The sequence below is a fragment of the Oncorhynchus mykiss genome, chromosome 6, assembly GCF_057628025.1.
Source record: "Oncorhynchus mykiss isolate SJ-2025 chromosome 6, ASM5762802v1, whole genome shotgun sequence".
In the NCBI taxonomy this organism is placed as follows: domain Eukaryota; kingdom Metazoa; phylum Chordata; class Actinopteri; order Salmoniformes; family Salmonidae; genus Oncorhynchus; species Oncorhynchus mykiss.
Genome location: NC_143027.1, coordinates 37,069,755 through 37,089,361, shown reverse-complemented (window position 1 = coordinate 37,089,361; position 19,607 = coordinate 37,069,755). Strand labels below are relative to the sequence as shown.

Here is a 19,607-nt window from a genome sequence, read left to right as displayed (position 1 = left end):
ACACATGGACATACACACATGTATGTCCATGTGTAGTACCTAGTAACCTCCAGTTCCTACCTTGCTCACACACAAACACACACACACACACACACACACACACACACACACACACACACACACACACACACACACACACACAGACAGACAGACACACACAAACACAAGATACAAAGCTCCAGGGATAATTCAGTCCAAACCTCGCTTCTCAACCTCTCCTGTTCTGGAAGGTAAGACAGTGCTGCAGTGGCCATGTGTGTTAGTTAGTGAGGGTGTGTGTTGGAGTGTGTGGGTTGGGCTGTCTGTAGATGTGCTGCGCAGTGTACGTTTGTGTGTGTGCAGGAGCAGGAGCAAGGCTTGCATGTGTGCTGGTTCCCAGCCTGTCAGAGGGCTGTCAGGCTGTGATTTATGGTTGCTAGATTCAGAGCAGTCTTCGCTGCCAGTTCAGTATTGTTACAACTGACAGCTAATGAGGCCAGACGTGCTTTCAAGAACAGCACTTAACAGAGGCCTCCATCTTCACGAGTCACAGGGTCCTTCTCCTCTCTCTCCCATGTATTTTCTCTTCTGGAGTGGCAGTATGGAGAGGGCTAGCAGCCATGAGAGCCCTGCTGGGCTACTGAGAGAACAAGGCAGGGCAAAGCAGACAGAGACATACGGAGGACGCTCTCTTTCATTTACACTCTTCACTACCTCACGCACACTATTAAGCCGGACTTCACACAAAACAGCTGCAAGAAAAACTCTGAGCACCATGCCACACTTTACTGCTGCTACACACTGTATATTATTCATGTTACACGGGTGTGGTGTGATTTACATAATCTTCTAAAAAAGAGTAACGGTAAGGAAACAGTACAGGAAAAACGGTGATAATATCACTATGGTGGGCTCCTTGTTGTTCAGACGGTGGAAACATACCTGAACTATGAGTTTTAGCTCAGTGGTCTCGTCTGTTCTACCTTCAACACCTTCGCTCTGTGTGTAGACCCCATGCTATAATCACTACCAGAGTCTCTGGCAGCAGCACCCGTGCGCTCCGCTCCTTCCCTCCCCCCTCCTCCCCTGGCCCCTGGTTCCTTGTCAGTCGTGATTAATGGTAGGGCCCCGGTGTGGCTTACATTGCCAGTTCCAGCAATGTTCCCTTGATACTTAATGAACTCTGACAAACTTATTTTCCCCTCGCTCTGTTGTTCCTTTTTTTCTTTCCCCGTTTAAAATGCACAGCACAGATCTGCCATGCACTGCGGCACCTAGGGGTTAGGGCTGGCTTTTCCTATGTCTAAAAAAAAACGGACCGAGGGCTATAAAAGGCTTGTTTAGGAAGTGAGGAAGCAGATGCCTTTCAAGCTTAATGAGGTGTTATCACTCTACCTTGTGAGCTGCACAATAAATAGTCAAATGTATCCTAACTATAATGTAGCTAAATCATCTTAAATAATGTTTTGTACTCGCTGTGAGTTCTGCCGTTGCTGCAGTCCACCACTAGTCTCACCATTAAAACAAAAAAAAATGTTTTACTTTCATTTAACTAGGCAAGTCAGTTAAGAACAAGTTCTTATTTTCAATGACGGCCTAGAGGCAGAACGACAGATTTGTACCTTGTCAGTTCAGGGATTTGACCTTGCAACCTTTCGGTTACTAGTCCAATACTCTAACCACTAGGCTACGCTGGCGCCTGTTCTCTCTGCTTCCACAGGGAGCAGTACCGGAGCACCATCATCAGCTCATTTAGGCAGTCCAGCATATGGAATCAGTTTTCAAGTTTTTATTGTCACATTCTAGCTCTTTAAAAAATATATATTTTTTAAATAAATAAATAAAATGTAAAAATATATTTATATTTAAGTCGAACAAAAACACAAGAAATATAAATAAAAAGAACACAAGAAGATAAGTAAGCTATATACAGGGTCAGTTCGTTCCAGGGTCAGTTCCAGGGTCAGTGCCAATACCATATTTACAATGTGCAGGGACACTGGAGTGGTAGGGTTAGATATGTATAAGGGTAAGGTGACTAGGAACCAGGATGTGTGATAAACAGAGTAGCAGCAGCGTATATGATGATTGTATGTGAATTTGTGTGTGCGTGTGCCAAAAGTCAGTATGAATGTGTGTGCGTGGTATGCGTGTGTGAGCAAATAGTGTGTGTTTGTGTGTGTTGGAGTGTCAGTGTGTAGAATGTGCCTAGAGTCAGTGCAAAAATAGAAATAAAATAGAAGGGTCAATGCAGATAGTCCATGTAACCATTTGGTTAGCTATTTAGCAGACTTATGGCTTGGGGATAGAAGCTGTTCAGGAGCATGTTGGTGTCAGAGTTGACGCTCCGGTACCGCTCGCCGTGCGGAAGCAGAGACAACAGTATATTGCTTGGGTGGTTGGAGTCTTTAACAATTTTCTGGGCCTTCCTTTCCCACTGCCTGATATAGAAGTCCTGGATGGCAGGGAGCTCAGGCCCAGTGATGTACTGGGCTATTCGCACCACCCTCTGTAGCGCCCTCCGATCAAGAGCGGTGCAGTTGTAGCTGTAGAACATTTGAGGACTTTTGAGGGTCCATGCCAAATCTTTTCAACCTCCGTAGGGGGAAGAGGTACTGTCGCGATAAAGATAAACGCCAGAAGAATCACATAATAGCCAAGTTGGCTCGGAACTCCTTCTAATCAACTGAAACAATTTGAAAATATTAGGCTACCGCGGCATAACTTTATATAAATATTTGGACATCCCCAAAATGTTCAAGACAACATTGGTCCTCAAATGGCTCTCAAACAAATGGCAATGAGGGAGTTTGATAAAGTGAACCGGGCTATGGTCTATGATGTGAATGGGCAAAAGTGGTGAGGGAGGATCACCCTTCTCAAATCGAACAATGATCTGCGCCGCTCGGTCATGTTGCCAACAAGGCAAACAAGGCAAAAAAAAGCTAGGAAAAATGGCGAAGAAAGTAAGGGTCCATCCCAGAAATGATGTACACATCTCTTTATCATAAAATATACACTACTGTTCAAAAGTTTGGGATCACTTGGAAATGTCCTTGTTTTTGAAAGTCTCAACATCAACAGTGAAGAGGCGACTCCCGGATGTTGGCCTTCTAGGCAGAGTTGCAAAGAAAAAGACACATCTCAAGACTGGCCAATAAAAAGAAAAGATTAAGATGGGCGAAAGAACACAGACAGTGGACAGAGATAACGCTTTTCATCAATTTGATGTTATTTTAATGGACAAAATTTTTTGCTTTTCTTTCAAAAACAAGGACATTTCTAAGTGACCTCAAACAGATAAAAGCCTTTTTTAAATCAAAAACAATCACTTTTGCATATGAAGCACAGAATCCTACTCATTACCCCACGTGCTTAATCTACATCACTTTTACATCACTTCGGACAAAACGGGGCACAGAGCTCATGCCTGGGAGGCAGTCCGGTTCCAAAATATACAATACAATCAACACTGGCCCGGTGCATTACTCGAATCCCCTCACTGGACAGTCTATATTACCAGGGGTGGTTTTATACCATTACATGTTCCCCACTAATTATGATCCTCTGCGAAGCACTGACCAAAACTATGGTTCCTACCTTGTTACAGTAATATAAAAGCAACTCTGCCCTATTGTATCACAGCAAACAGTGTAGCAATTTACTTATCAGTACACTTGTATTAATGCATAATATAAATGCCACAATTAATAGAAAACTTAATAGAAAACTCATAAACCTAGATATATGATTTTTTTCAATCACAGAAACAACTTCTACATAACTACATAACATAAATAATAAAGAATATTTAGCTTTCTTTGATATAGTCTTTGTTGCCCTCTACCGGTTTTGAAGGATATTTCCTCTAAAGGCACTGAAGGACGCCCAGCTGATGACGCATGACGCAAAATGAGGAAGTGAACTTTGTAGTAGGTGTTAGCAAATGTTGTTAGCGTATATGTTTTGTATTTATTTATTTATTTTTTACCGTGGAGGAGGCACCTCGTGTAATAATACAGGTAATAATATGGGTTTCGAGTACACTTTTATCAATGGCCTTTCAAGTATCTAACGTTACATGCAACAACAATGTTTGTGAAATATTTAGTCAATGTAGGTTAGACACCATCCTCTGTAGGAACTAAAGATAGCTTAACAAACTAACGTTAAACTGTTGTTGCACAATGCCTGTTACGTAGTTGGCTTATCTTGTTTTGCGTTACTGGGAGGGGTGTATGAGTAAATCCAAGACTGGGCGCTTAGCTAGGTAATTCATGTTTAGCTGTCAGCATTCTGTCAACTGAAAGTGAAACAACTTCTCCATGTTAGACTTAGAAAGTGGAACCAAAGATACTGAACCAAAGATGACTGAACCTTCACGTGCGAGCTCAAGTTTCACGACCTGGTATGAAAAGACTGCATGCTGTCATTGATTGATTGACTGACTTGTAGTTGTCTAGACAAGATCACTATAGTATCTTAATATGATTCTTGTTGTAGCTGTGCACAGACTAATAACTTGTGGCAGGCTTCAGTTGTTGATGTTTTCGGAGTGAGGTGAGGCAGGCGAGAAGTTTCCATGCCTTTCTTGGTCAATCCTCTTATAATGTTGTAAGGTCAGTCCCTGCTGATGTCTCAGCTAAGCTTCTTCTTCCTGACTAATAGGAGTTTACCTTGACGCCAGCATACCTAGCTGGCACAGAACGTTTTAGTAGTGTTTTACAACATTGTTTTTTTTTACCAGCTGAATGATCTCACATCCATAGCCTTCTATTTACAAATAGAATGCTCTGCTCAGATGTTGTTTTAAACTACATGCAGCTAATTCTATTCTAATCAACTGTCCTAACATCCAGAACTTGCAAGATTACTATTTACTACACTAAAACAACATTTTTGTAAAAGCGGTAGAATATTTGTAAGGTTATGTATTAGATTAGACTTCAACTCTTCAGTGAAAGGTATCAACAGTGCATTCGGAAAGTATTCAGACCCCTTCGCTTTTCCACATTTTGTTACGTTATAGCCTTATTCTAAAATTGATTAAATAAAATAATCTCATCAATCTACACACAGTACCCCATAATGACAAAGCAAAAACATATAAATGTCTGCAAATCTATTCAATTAAAAAAAAACAGAAATACCTTATTAAGTGTTAAGACCCTTTGCTATGAGAATCGTAATTGAGCTCAGGTGCATCCTATTTTAATTTGATCATCCTTGAGATGTTTCTACAACTTGATTGGAGTACACCTGTGTTAAATTCAATTGATTGGACATGATTTGGAAAGGCACACACCTGTCTGTATAAGGTCCCACAGTTGACAGTGCATGTCAGAGCAAAAACTAAGCCATGATGTTGAAGGAATTGTCTGTAGAGCTCAGAGACAAGATTGTGTCGAGGCACAGTTCAAGGGAAGGGTACCAAAACATTTCTGCAGCATTGAAGGTCCCCAAGAACACAGTGGCCTCCATCATTCTGAAATAGAAGAAGTTTGGAATCACCAAGACTCTTCCTAGAGCTTGCATGCTCGGCCAAACTGAGGAATCGGGGGAGAAGGGCCTTGGTCAGGGAGGTGACCAATAACCCAATGGTCACTCTGAGAGAGCTCCAGAGTTCCTCTGTGGAGATGGGAGAACCTTCCAGAAGGACAACTATCTCTGCAGCACTCAGCACCAATCAGGTCTTCATAGTAGAGTGGCCAGACGGAAGCCACTCCTTAGTATAAGGCACACAACAGCCCGCTTGGAGTTTGCCAAAAGGCACCTAAAGAACTCTCAGACCATGAGAAACAAGATTCTCTGGTCTGATGAAACCAAGATTGAACTCTGGCCTGAATGCCAAGTGGCAATTCTGGAGGAAACCTGGCACCTTCCCTACGGTGACACATGGTGGTGGCAGAATCATTCTGCGGGGATGTTTTTCAGCGGCATGGACTGAGAGACTAGTTAGGATCAAGGGAAATATGATCGGTGTAAAGTACAAAGAGATCCTTGATGAAATCCTGCTCAGGACCTCAGACTGGGTCGAAGGTCTCTGAATGTCCTTGAGTGGCCCAGCCAGAGCCCGGACTTCAACCCGATTGAACCTGAGCCCGGACTTGAACCTGAAAATAGATGTGCAGCGACACTCCCAATCCAACCTGACAGAGCTTGAGAGGATCTGCAGAGAAGAATCGGAGAAACTCCCCATACACAGGTGTGCCAAGCTTGTAGCATCATACCCAAGAAGACTCGAGGCTGTAATCGCTGCTAATGGTGCTTCAACAAAGTACTGAGTGAAGGGTCTGAATACTTTTTTTTGCAAAAAATCAAAAATGTTTTTGCTTTGTCATTATGGGGTCTGAATACTTTTTTTTGCAAAAAATCAAAAATGTTTTTGCTTTGTCATTATGGGGTATTGTGTGTAAATGGATAAGGGGGGAAAAAACGATTTAATGCATTTTAGAATAAGGCTATAACATAGCCAAATGTGGAAAAAGTCAAGGGGTCTGAATACTTTCCGAATGCACTGTAAGCTTGGTTATTATTTAATTCATCCATCCTCTATGTCCAACATTGTGCATGCCAATCCTTTAAAAACAAATGGTTTATTCTTCCTCTTCTTCCCAGGATGGCACAGTTGGGTGCCATTGCTTCAATAATCTGTGCGATTGGTGGCGCTGCTCTCTTCGCCTCTGTTCACAAGATTGAGGAGGGACACACTGGAGTTTACTACAGGTCAGATTTATGTTATGTCTTCATTTAAATTGATATATTATTATGTAGCACAGACGTGTCCCTTCAACATGCATGCAGAGTAAGGAATCATATCATCTCTATTTGTGGCAGATCTATCTGCAACATTTGTTATGTTGCTGCCTCCTAAATGTGTCCTTGACTTGTGTGTTCCACAGGGGAGGAGCTCTCCTGACCACCACCAGTAACCCTGGGTTCCACCTGATGATGCCTTTCATCACTAACTTCAAGTCTGTGCAGGTAAGAATGATGTCTTAGGCCCTGGGCATGACTGGTCTGGCTGGGGTTTAGGCTGAAATGTAGTTGAACAAAGAGAGGAACTGAAACCTGACTGGTCTCAGAGGTGTACTGGACTTCAATCAAACTGCAAAGTTATGGCAGTTTCTTTGTTTAAAAAAGTCACCCTGTGCCCACACACTTCTTATTCTGAAAAGTGACAGCAAATCTATGATGGGAGTCTATTCACTAGGAACCAAACGTGGAGGAACCTGCCTATATTTGTCTAATAGTAAATCTAGGTTACTGTTTCTGTTACAGAACATTTAGCTACGAGTGTGCTACTAATGAATACACCCCTGGTAGGTTTGCAGGTTTTCATACAGTGGTATTGTCACATACACCGGATAAGTGCAGTGAAATGTGTTGTTTTACAGGGTCAGCCATAGTAGTACGGCATCCCTGGTGTAGATTAGGGTTATGTGCCTAGCTCCGGTTTTTCACCTCGTCGACTCTGGTATTTAAACCAGCTATCTTTCGGTTACTGGCCCAACGCTCTAACCGCTCGGCTACCTGCCGCCCAAAGAACCTGTCAGAAGAGTTTTGGGACCATGAGGGAAAATAACTACTGTGTAAATACTACAATGTAGGTTTTATTGAATTGAGCCCTGCAGAAATTCTGGATTTGTCGAGTGTTTAACGCCTTCTCTTTCTGTTCTTTGTAGACCACTCTACAAACGGATGAAGTGAAGAATGTACCATGTGGCACAAGGTAGGGTTGTATGTCGTCAACGCCCGAAATAAACTTCCTGGATGGAAAGATTACCAGCTACTTTTATCTCCATTCTTGAGGATGTATTGCATGCATGTCTAGTTACATTCTGTTTTATTTGTTCAGTGGGGGAGTGATGATTTACTTTGACCGGATAGAAGTGGTGAACTACCTGGTGCCCTCAGCAGGTAAAGTCATAAGCCAATACATCAAACGTTGGAGCAATTTTGACAAGGTGCTCAAGTTTTATCTCTCAACACAAAACTAAAAACTGATCTGGCTTGTGACATAACATGCCTGATGTTCAAATCCTTCCTTAGTATATATGCTATATTGTTTCAAAACCAGTGTAACCCATGTATTGTAACAGTGTGTGTTGTCCGCTGCACCATCATTTCATGGGAGACTCATTTTCCAACCTGTGTTTGAGTAAAAATAAAACCACTGTTTAGTAAGTCCCTGGTTCTGTTAGTGAAAGGCGTCTGGACACATTTAAACACTGTGTTTACTCCATGTTCTCTCAAAGTGTGCTCCAAGTCTCTTTTGTTATGACAGATGTAAGGGGTGGGGGGGATGAGGGGCAGCCTGGTGTGGGATGGTTGTGTACTTAGCAGTGTTGTAGTAAGTGAGACCGGTCCTTTTTTTTCTTCTTCTCACCATTCTGAATTTCTAAAGAATCGATATGTTGTCGTAAAATATGAACACAGAAATACTGAACACTTTGAACTCTTATGCTGGCAATTTGACACAATTACAATCCCCATCCAGTCTTGATCTTGACTCTATTTGTTCCGGTCTTGAATCAGTCTCGCTTCAGGTGGTCTAGAACACAACACTAGTACTCGGCAACCATTTTGAACTCAGCTTACTGTAACCCTGCGATAGACTAGCTTCCGGTCCAAGGGGTATTACATCAAGCTGCCCGATGCTAAGAAACAGGAGGCTTCTGCCTTATGGACCGTTCAGGCTCGGACCAAGCTCCGTATTTACTGTAGCCACTACTACTTACTTACTTTATACTGCTTTCACATAGGATTTACGGTACTATATCAAAAAGCAAATGTAATATTGATTAACTTTCAGATATAAAGAAAGGGCGGGGGAAAAATTGGCGGTATGGTAAAGTTGGCAGAAAAACGTTTTGGTGTGAAAGGGATATTACTGTAGCCTACAGGAGGGGAGAACGGGTTGTAATAATGTTCGGAGCGGCGCAAATGGAATGGCATCAAACACCTGGAAACTATGTGTTTGATGTATTTGATACCATTCCACCAATTCCGCTCCAGTCATTGCCACGAACCCGTTCTCCCCTATTAAGGTGCCACCAACCTCCTGTGCTGTAGCCATTCTTCTTTGTCCTTTCTCTGCAGTGTATGGTATAGTGAGGAACTTCACAGCAACTCTTTCTCCTCTCTTCTACAGTGTATGGTATAGTGAGGAACTTCACAGCAACTCTTTCTCCTCTCTTCTACAGTGTATGGTATAGTGAGGAACTTCACAGCAACTCTTTCTCCTCTCTTCTACAGTGTATGGTATAGTGAGGAACTTCACAGCAACTCTTTCTCCTCTCTTCTACAGTGTATGGTATAGTGAGGAACTTCACAGCAACTCTTTCTCCTCTCTTCTACAGTGTATGGTATAGTGAGGAACTTCACAGCAACTCTTTCTCCTCTCTTCTACAGTGTATGGTATAGTGAGGAACTTCACAGCAACTCTTTCTCCTCTCTTCTACAGTGTATGGTATAGTGAGCAACTTCACAGCAACTCTTTCTCCTCTCTTCTACAGTGTATGGTATAGTGAGGAACTTCACAGCAACTCTTTCTCCTCTCTTCTACAGTGTATGGTATAGTGAGGAACTTCACAGCAACTCTTTCTCCTCTCTTCTACAGTGTATGGTATAGTGAGCAACTTCACAGCAACTCTTTCTCCTCTCTTCTACAGTGTATGGTATAGTGAGGAACTTCACAGCAACTCTTTCTCCTCTCTTCTACAGTGTATGGCATAGTGAGGAACTTCACAAAAACTCTTTCTCCTCTCCTACAGTGTATGGTATAGTGAGCAACTTCACAGCAACTCGTTCGCCTCTCTTCTACAGTGTATGGCATAGTGAGGAACTTCACAAAAACTCTTTCTCCTCTCCTACAGTGTATGGTATAGTGAGCAACTTCACAGCAACTCGTTCGCCTCTCTTCTACAGTGTATGGCATAGTGAGGAACTTCACAAAAACTCTTTCTCCTCTCCTACAGTGTATGGTATAGTGAGCAACTTCACAGCAACTCTTTCGCCTCTCTTCTACAGTGTATGATATAGTGAGGAACTTCACAGCGGATTACGACAAGGCCCTGATCTTCAACAAGGTTCACCATGAGCTCAACCAGTTCTGCAGCGTCCACTCTCTACAGGAGGTCTACATCGGCTTGTTCGGTAACTAATCAATATTCAAAGGGTTTTAAAGGCCTAGTGTTGTCTCTGGGTGGTCCCAAATGGCATCCAATTCCCTACATAGTGCACTACAACTGCAAAAGTACTATACTGTATAGTGACTAGGGTAGTGTGTGGGATGCAGCCTCTGTCTCCATTGTGTGTGTGTGCGTGTGCGTGCGTTGGTTTCCCTCCTCAGACCAGATAGATGAAAACCTGAAGCTGACCTTACAGGAGGATCTGACCTGCATGGCTCCTGGACTCATCATACAGGTACTTGGAAGGAGGAAGAGACAACAAACCAATCTTAGAGAATCCTTGCATACCAGTATAAATGTTTATTAAAGGTTTATAGGCAAGGAATTCCGATGATTGATTTGATTTACTTGATACTCCACTTATCCTTGTGTGACTGGGAGAGGAAGAGCGATGGGAGGTTGGAATTGTAGAGAATCCTTGCATATAAATATGATGTTGATGGTGAATACTCATTTAACAATATCATGAGCAGTTTGAACATTGAAACTGCCCATGTTATGTGAGTACTGTTTCATAACTGTTTATTTATATACAAGGATTACCTCGTATTGATTTCTGATTCGGGTTGATAATCCACTTATCCTTGTGTGATCCAGGTAGAGCCACACACACACACAGGGGGTTGAATGGCAGACAGGAAACAGGGTTAAATTGAAAGTAATGTGTAAGGTTAAAGTAGAATACTGTTCTTCAACTTTATGAGGCTCTATGTTGTGATAATGAATGCCAGGCGATGAGTGGGCTGCTAAGCTGTCCTGGATGGACTTCAGTTACTAGCTAAAACTTAATGAAAGACAATAGACAGAACAGATCCCATGTTGCAATATCTGGACTGGAAAACGATGACAGATTCTGTCAGACTCAAAAATGAGAGAGCGAGCTGGAGAAAGGGAGAGGAATAATCATTTCCTCCCCCACCCCACCCCCGCTCATTCCTTTACAGTTTTAAGGCCCCTCTAGGTTTAAACACTTAGCTTTTTGTCCTCATTAATCCTCTAGAAGAAACTACAATAACAGCTGTAGGTTCTGCCAGGAACGCATAACACTACAGTACAGTTCACTTCAGAAAGTGTTTGGGGAGGAGTAAGATTGCGTTGGTTCTTTTGTGCTCAAAAGGCACCCTATTTCCATGACCAGAGCCCTATGGGGCTGGATCAGAGGTAGTGCACTACAAAGGGAATAGTGTGTCATTTGGCATTTAGCCTAGATGATTCCCTGGTGATGGAATGCCTCTTATTGCCATGTAATGACTTGCAGTTCCACAGTAAAACAAATGTTCAATATGATCTCCGTCACCCTTCTTTTTCACGGTTGTGGTTTGGTAATCTTGACCATAGGCGGTCCGAGTCACAAAGCCCAACATTCCTGAGAGCATTCGGAGGAACTACGAGATGATGTGAGTAGAACAGTTGGCTGTGTAACACTGAAACATTCTAGAACACTGCAATGCTCCATATTCCCAAAACCCCCAACCCCCTTCCGTCCTGTATTCATTCTCCTCAAACCCGGTTGTAATCCCAAATGGCACCCTATTCCCTCTATAGTGCATGATCTTTGACAAGTGCACTACATAGGGAATAGTATGCTATTTGGGACACTCACCACTACCATCTGGAGGGCTTTAGTAACTGACTGATGATGGTATTTTTTCCATGTTAACATGCTGGCTGTTGTTGTTTTAGGATGTTCTTGTGAGGGATGGGACACATTCTGTGGGACTTTTAGCACGCACCTTTAATGTGTGTGTGTGTGTGTGTGTGTGTGTTTGTTTAGGGAGGCTGAGAAGACAAAGCTTCTGATTTCTGCTCAGACTCAGAAGGTGGTGGAGAAGGAGGCAGAGACAGAGCGGAAGAGGGCTGTGATCGGTCAGTCATGTGATTGGTCAGACACTAACACACTATGACCTTTACATTTTCACAGAAAAAATATTAAACTGACATTTTATAATAATACATGACATTTATAAACAAATGACTAAGTCTGTTTTCTTGAATGAATTTTTAAGAGGAATTCTGCCCGTTTTCTCATTAAATCCCAGAATGTAAGGCTCATTTCCTGTCTCCTCCCTGTGCTGCTCTACAGAGGCAGAGAAGTTAGCTCAAGTGGCTGAAATCAAATTTAGCCAGAAAGTCATGGAGAAAGAAACAGAGAAAAGGATCTCTGAAATTGAAGGTGTGTATGTATGTTTGGCAAAACAATAAGACTGTATACTTAAGCAATAAGGCCAGAAGGGGTATGGTATATGGCCAATATACCACGGCTAAGGGCTGTTCTTTGCAACACGGAGTGCCTGGATACAGAGCTGTGGTATATTGGCAATATACCGCAAACCCCAGGGGTGCCTTATTGCTATTATAAACTGGTTACCAATGTAATTAGAGCAGTAAAAATACATGCTTTTGTCATACCCATGGTATACGGTCTGATATATCACGGCTTTCAGCCAATCAGCATTCATTGCTCCAACCACCCAGTTTATAATTGTCATTAGGCCACTGGTCAGTGAAATGGCATGCTGGCATAACGGGGCTTTTATGATGCTCTACATTTTTGTCCTTTTCCCTGTGGGTCATGATGGTAGAAAGAGTAGTCTCCTGAGGATTGACTATGGGAGCTATACATTTAGACATACCCCGTCACTGCTCCCTCCTGTCTTCAGACCACGATGGTGTCGTAGCCTATTCCCTTATCATAACCTTTGTTTTTGTTTCTCCGGCTAGGCCTACGTTAGACATTTTCGGCATGTGCTAGGCTATCCATGGAAAGTAAACTTGTCGTATTCTCACGTGGGGAGAGGGAACATAAGCTCTGGCGTAGACAAATTGGAATGTTTTAGCACAACACAAAATAAGGGACAGTTCCCGGTTCGACACACTCAATGCGTGGCTGGTAGCCTTGTGTCTGCCTCGCCACTCACAGAATGGAATTCGTATCACAACAAGCTCCTGGGTTTTTAAAAGTATTATCTTGATTTTAAAATGTTTCCGACCCACAATGTAATTCTGAACCGCGAACCAACCCACCGGTTGAAATAATGTTTTCATTCTACCCGCCAGCTGATAATATTTTAGATGGCGTCAACACAATTTGACGTCTTACCCCTGGGTTGCAGACGGAGCATTCTTGGCTAAGATGAAGGCCAGGGCCGATGCAGAGTTCTACACAGCAGAGAGAGCGGCCGAGGCCAATAAGGTGAGAGGACCATACTGAGAGGAACCGCCGGTCCTCCTTGGCCCTAACCCTTCCACGTTTGCAGATCTGAAGGATCTGCATAATCAGGGTGGTGAAAGATCTCTCATCTCTCTCTCTCCATGTTGCTTCCTCCATGCAGATCTACAAATATCCAAGGGTTAGAGCCAAGGCGAGGTGGTAGGGAGTGAATTCAGACTGGCTGGAAGAGTGAGAGAGAACACACTCCCTCCTCAGGCTACAATCTAACAGTATCACAGGACATCCAGGCATTCATCATTGGCTTCTGCCTTCTCTCCCTCTCTCTCTCCTCTCTCCCTCCATTTCTATCTCCACCCTCACCTTCCTTTCTCTCCCCCCTCTCTCTCTCCACTCCCAGTTGAAGCTGACGCCAGAGTATCTGCAGCTTATGAAGTTTCAGGCCATAGCAGCTAACAGTAAGATCTACTTTGGGAGTAAGATCCCCCAGATGTTTGTTGACTCTGGCCCCTCCTCCACTAAGGCCTCTGATGCCATGGACGTCCTAACTGAACAGATCCTGGACCTAGACTGATGGAAAGGAGAAGAGAAGAGACCCATCCCAGGGCTGGAGCTGTGGAGCTGGGCCCATGTCAGCCACAAGGTGGGGTGAAAGATGAGCCTTGGGTTATGTGTCCCAAATGACACCCTGTTCCCTATATAGTGCACTACTATTTTTGAAGTATCTGGCCAGTGAAAATCTTAGTTTTAAAAGTTAATATTCTGTTAACTCATACCAAAATGTTTTTGACTTGTCTTATTAATATTTGTGGCCAAAGAACTTTATACATTTAAAAATAAACACTTCAAAACCCCACCTCAAACAGTCCGTTTAAAAAAAATAACAAAAATGCTTACTATTTCCTCATAAAACATGATGTCATGTTGGCTTATTGGCTGAGCTGACCAATGAGCGGTCTACTAGCATGAATAATTTTTAATGACCAGTATACGGCCACACCATTCTGTTGGGTTATTCCCACACCATTCAAACACAGGAAAGCTGCTTTCTAACCTACTTAATTGCCATTTTTTGGGAAGGAAAACTTTCACTCGTGTTATTAATTATAGGTCATATTTCATAGAAGTCTGGTCCACAGATACTTTAAAGAGGCAATCAGCAGTTGCTACATTCATTTTTGGAGTTATACATTAAATATATGTACCTTATTGAAGAATATAACTTATAAATGCCACATGAGCTTAGGTCAGCTGACGTACCCCATCAGAACCCCAAATATACGCTTGTTTTACTCCAGTGTTTGTTAACAAAGTAAATGTAAACAAACACTATATAGCCTCAACATGACCCATAGCTCTGTTTATTCATTTTAGTGGTTACATTCCTCCAGCCCCATCCCTCATCTTTTTACCAAACATTTTTTTTTAATTCTACCGCTGATTGCCTTTTTAAAGTGCAACTGAAGGCAAACAACTTCTCTGATAGAAAATGGCATATGTGGCATCTATATTAGTCAAACATTTATTCTAGTGTCAAAATGTACTACAAAGTGTAAAAAGGATCATTTTGTTCATAAAGTCAGTCTTGTCCAAAACTGAGTTTAGTAAGTGAGTTCTTCATGACTTACTTGAGGGTTGGGTTTTGATTTCAACAATGCTCACTTGCCCACTAACACAGGGTTACACAGCTGCGGTAATTGCCTCTATCCAATCCTACTGCAGAACACCCAGACAGTGAGACATACCTGCCCATTAGCAGGTAACCCGGGACCGGTTTAAAAAATGAATGGAAGTATGGAGGTGGTTTTGTGCCTACAAAAAAAGGGGTTAAATATGTGTCCAAAAAAACTAAATATTTCCTGAAATTTCTTAAATCTCCTAGATATAGGACAGACACTTCAAAACCTTATTCCTTATGATTTCCCGTCTTTTTTTGTCCATTTTATGAATGTGTTATTCATGGCATTTCTAAAGCCCAAATTAAATATTTAATCACATTTTTGTATATATTTTTTTGATATCTACAGGGGTCTAAAATTCGAAATCAAATAGCTAACTGATCCATGGTTTGACCAATTCCAGGTCAGCTTAGTAGAACCCCTACCCATAAGTGCACTACTACCCATAAAGCTCTGGTCAAAAATAGTACACTATATAGGGAATAGGGTGCCTTTTGGGATGCTACCCTGGACCGGAGGTTTTACTAGCCCTACAACAGACCGTAGGCGAAACAATGATATATTGAATGTAACAGTGTGGTTTGGGACATTTTAAACATGAATTGAACTGTTGCAAGTGTATGATGTATGTTTTGTAACTTCATTTAATTGGTAGCGCTTTCATGTCTTTTCTATGTGTTGCATAGCTCATACAGTAAGTGTATGAGAGATGTGTGCAGATACAGTGGGGCAAAAAAGTATTTAGTCAGCCACCAATTGTGCAAGTTCTCCCACTTAAAAAGATGAGAGAGGCCTGTAATTTTCATTATAGGTACACTTCAACTATGACAGACAAAATGAGAAGAAAAAAATCCAGAAAATCACATTGTAGGATTTTTAATGAATTTATTTGCAAATTATGGTGGAATAAGTATTTGTTCACCTACAAACAAGCAAGATTTCTGGCTCTCACAGACCTGTAACTTCTTCTTTAAGAGGCTCCTCTGTCCTCCACTCGTTACCTGTATTAATGGCACCTGTTTGAACTTGTTATCAGTATAAATGACACCTGTCCACAACCTCAAACAGTCACACTCCAAACTCCACTATGGCCAAGACCAAAGAGCTGTCAAAGGACACCAGAAACAAAATTGTAGACCTTCACCAGGCTGGGAAGACTGAATCTGCAATAGGTAAGCAGCTTGATTGAAGAAATCAACTGTGTGAGCAATTATTAGGAAATGGAAGACACACAAAACCACTGATAATCTCTCTCGATCTGGGGCTCCACGCAAGATCTCACCCCGTGGGGCCAAAATTATCACAAGAACGGTGAGCAAAAATCCCAGAACCACACGGGGGGACCTAGTAAATTACCTGCAGAGAGCTGGGATCAAAGTAACAAAGCCTACCATCAGTAACACACTACGCCGCCAGGGACTCAAATCCTGCAGTGCCAGACGTGTCCCCCTGCTTAAGCCAGTACATGTCCAGGCCTGTCTGAAGTTTGCTAGAGAGCATTTGGATGATCCAGAAGAAGATTGGAAGAATGTCATATGGTCAGATGAAACCAAAATATAACTTTTTGGTAAAAACTCAACTCGTCAGTGTTTGGAGGACAAAGAATGCTGAGTTGCATCCAAAGAACACCATACTTACTGTGAAGCATGGGGGTGGAAACATCATGCTTTGGGGCTGTTTTTCTGCAAAGCGACCAGGGTGACTGATCCGTGTAAAGGAAAGAATGAATGGGGCCATGTATCGTGAGATTTTGAGTAAAAACCTTCCACCAGCAAGGGCATTGAAGATGAAACGTGGCTGGGTCTTTCAGCATGACAATGATCCCAAACACACCCCCCGGGCAACGAAGGAGTGGCTTCGTAAGAAGCATTTCAAGGTCCTGGAGTGGCCTAGCCAGTCTCCAGATCTCAACCCCATAGAAAATCTTTGGTGGGAGTTGAAAGTCCATGTTGCCCAGCAACAGCCCCAAAACATCACTGCTCTAGAGGAGATCTGCATGGAGGAATGGGCCAAAATACCAGCAACAGTGTATGAAAACCTTGTGAAGACTTACAGAAAACGTTTGACCTCTGTCATTGCCAACAAAGGGTATATAACAAAGTATTGAGAGAAACTTTTGTTATTGACCAAATACTTATTTTCCACCATAATTTGCAAATTCATTAAAAATCCTACAATGTGATTTTCTGGATTTTTTTTTTTTCATTTTGTCTGTCATAGTTGAAGTGTACCTATGATGAAAATTACAGGCCTCTCATCTTTTTAAGTGAGAGAACTTGCACAATTGGTGGCTGACTAAATACTTTTTTGCCCCACTGTATATAGTTGTGTATGATTAACTACATTATTAATGATTCATTTACTTAATCATACACCATACATTGTTTGGAATACCTTGTTTCTTCATACAGATCCCTCTCCCATATGAATTGGCTGAGTGTCTTCACCTTATCTCACCAGGATCGTCTCACAATAGCAGAAGTAACAGATCTTAACTAGCCCACTGAATGAACATTACTTTACCTCCGTTTCAGAGAGTGAGCATTGATGTTCAATTGTTTTTTGACTCAAGAAAAGTCAAAGTTGACTTGTTTTCTCTCAATTATCTGTAATTATGCTGGGCAAAAGGCCATTATATTCATGTCTGCTCTTGAGAGAGTGTCCTAGACACAACAGAGTATCTGTTAGAATTGAGATGTTGAGAAACCAGCTTCTCCTTGAGTGGGAACATTGTCCCATTTTGGAACAGAGAGAGCAATGGCTTCTCTGCCAGTAGTAGTCATAGTATGAGGGATACAGATGAACAACTCTGATAACGACAACTTGACAAACCACACTACACTCAAAGCATGTTCTACTAGTGGTGTTTGACGGTTGGTCTCATGCTTTGCCACTCGTTTTAAACCATCCCATTTTATTTTCTGGTATTGACTACAAATGTTGTAGGAATGGCATTGAACTACACAGATGGATACCTTTTCTGAAACTGAGGCAGACTTTGGGCTGAAACTCTCCTGGTTTTGCTTGGGAAGGGAAGGGGGGTGACATTAGAAAAGGGTTCGGGACTCACTATAAAAGTATTATAAATTATCTTCAGCATCAAATCTTCCTGGGAATTTGGGATTTGTGACATTATCTAATTGTACATTATACAAAAAGTTCTACATGCAATACAAGCCTCACACTCATTGATGAACCATCTTAACCCTCTGCTATTGCCTATCCCCATGATTTGGTGAAGGGGTGATACCAACCAAATCCAATTTTATTGGTAACATACACATATTTAGCAGATGTTATTGCGGGTGTAGTGAAATGCTTGTGTTCTTAGCTCCAACAGTGCAGTAGTATCTTAACAATTCACAACAATACACACATCTAAAAGTAAAATAATGGAATTAATAAATAAATAAATATTAGGATGACCAATGTCGGAGTGACATTGACTAAATAGAATACAGGAGAATAGAATACAGTATATACATATGAAATTAGTAAAGCAGTATGTAAACATTATTAAAGTGACCAGTGACTCCATGTCTATGTACATAGGGCAGCAGCCTCGTAAGGTGCAGGGTTGAGTAACTGGGCGGAAGCCGGCCAGAGAGCACTATTTAACAGTCTGATGCCCTGTCCAACCACTCAGTTCAGTATTCGAGAAAAAAATTAAAAATAGCAACTTTTGTCGTTATCTGCTAGGCATTTCATACAGGCTCTACATGGAAACATTTTTTTTTCCTGACATTGGATACTAAGAGCATTACAGGTGCGTGTTTTAACAGTACATTTTATCATCTGCGTCTCGTCTGCGGTTCATGACAGATCATGTCCATATATATTAATTCTGTCATTGTGACGCATGTTCGCTGAATATTGGACCAGGCCTCTTGTTATTTTCCAAATAAAATCTCTCTGTCATCTTACATGGAATGGTGGAAATAAAAAACCAATAGTGTTTTTTTTCTTATTAAAGTGATTTCTTTACATAAAAGCAAACAAAAGCTGACTTGTCTTAGTCATTCATATTGGAAGGATGAGTCAATGGTATAAACATGTAATGGGGTTTTCATGAAAGATGCAACTGTAACTTTTTGACTATTTCACACACTGGTGCCCTCAGTGTAGTGTTGGACTGAGTTCATTTGGGGTGAATCATTTGTATGTTTTTCACCAACGCTTTGACTAAAGCAATGACTTGTTTGAGAGGCACTTGGGTTGTATCCATTAAACTGTTCTCTCAATGTAACACTGGTTTGTTCTGGCTGTGTAAACTGTTTGTTAGACTCTCAGGTTGACTTGACTGATTATGACTTGAAGGAGACTCTTTTGCACTCGCTCACTGATGTTAAATTGTGAATCAGAAATCCATCATTTTGTGATTTACACGATTAAACGTTTTTCTTTGATGACGAGGTACTTTGTCTTGAAATGTAGTCTGTTTTTATTGCCTTTTTCTTACATAGCCCTTTCACATCTGTCAAACAAAGAGACTGAATCTTGATTTTGCAATTTAGTAGGGGTAGACCGTTACATACCACACAGTCTATTAAAAAAATATATCTGCTTATGTTATTTAAACTATGATAG

The 19,607-nt window shown here is 41.7% G+C and overlaps 1 protein-coding gene across 15 annotated transcripts; it reads left to right on the top strand.

Moving 5' to 3' along the window:
* Nucleotides 1-3,851: 3,851 nt before the first annotated feature.
* LOC110525872 (erlin-2) lies at nucleotides 3,852-19,449 on the top strand. 15 transcript variants are annotated; one of them, XM_021606344.3, is made up of 14 exons: nucleotides 3,852-4,001; nucleotides 4,312-4,387; nucleotides 6,598-6,705; nucleotides 6,882-6,963; nucleotides 7,665-7,711; nucleotides 7,838-7,899; nucleotides 10,012-10,137; nucleotides 10,334-10,407; nucleotides 11,511-11,569; nucleotides 11,947-12,038; nucleotides 12,256-12,345; nucleotides 13,286-13,365; nucleotides 13,742-13,984; nucleotides 17,432-19,449. In XM_021606344.3, the coding sequence occupies exons 1-13, from the start codon at nucleotides 3,926-3,928 to the stop codon at nucleotides 13,913-13,915; spliced, it is 1,146 nt and encodes a 381-aa protein (XP_021462019.1). In that variant the 5' UTR covers nucleotides 3,852-3,925; the 3' UTR covers nucleotides 13,916-13,984; nucleotides 17,432-19,449. The 15 variants fall into 15 exon arrangements, with proteins under 15 accessions (XP_021462019.1, XP_090093993.1, XP_090093996.1 ...); XM_090237867.1 differs by having other exon boundaries at nucleotides 3,856-4,001; nucleotides 13,505-13,984; XM_090237870.1 differs by having other exon boundaries at nucleotides 3,856-4,001; nucleotides 13,230-13,365.
* The last annotated feature ends 158 nt before the right edge of the window (nucleotides 19,450-19,607 follow it).

What these genes read in the sequence shown, in the direction of transcription:
- LOC110525872 (XM_021606344.3), top strand. Translation starts at nt 3,926, where the DNA reads ATGTTGTTAGCGTATATGTTTTGTATTTATTTATTTATTTTTTACCGT. An exon ending in CACCTCGTGTAATAATACAG is followed by an intron (nt 4,002 to 4,311) that starts GTAATAATATGG and finishes TCTCCATGTTAG; the next exon opens with ACTTAGAAAGTGGAACCAAA. An exon ending in CGGAGGAACTACGAGATGAT is followed by an intron (nt 11,570 to 11,946) that starts GTGAGTAGAACA and finishes GTGTTTGTTTAG; the next exon opens with GGAGGCTGAGAAGACAAAGC.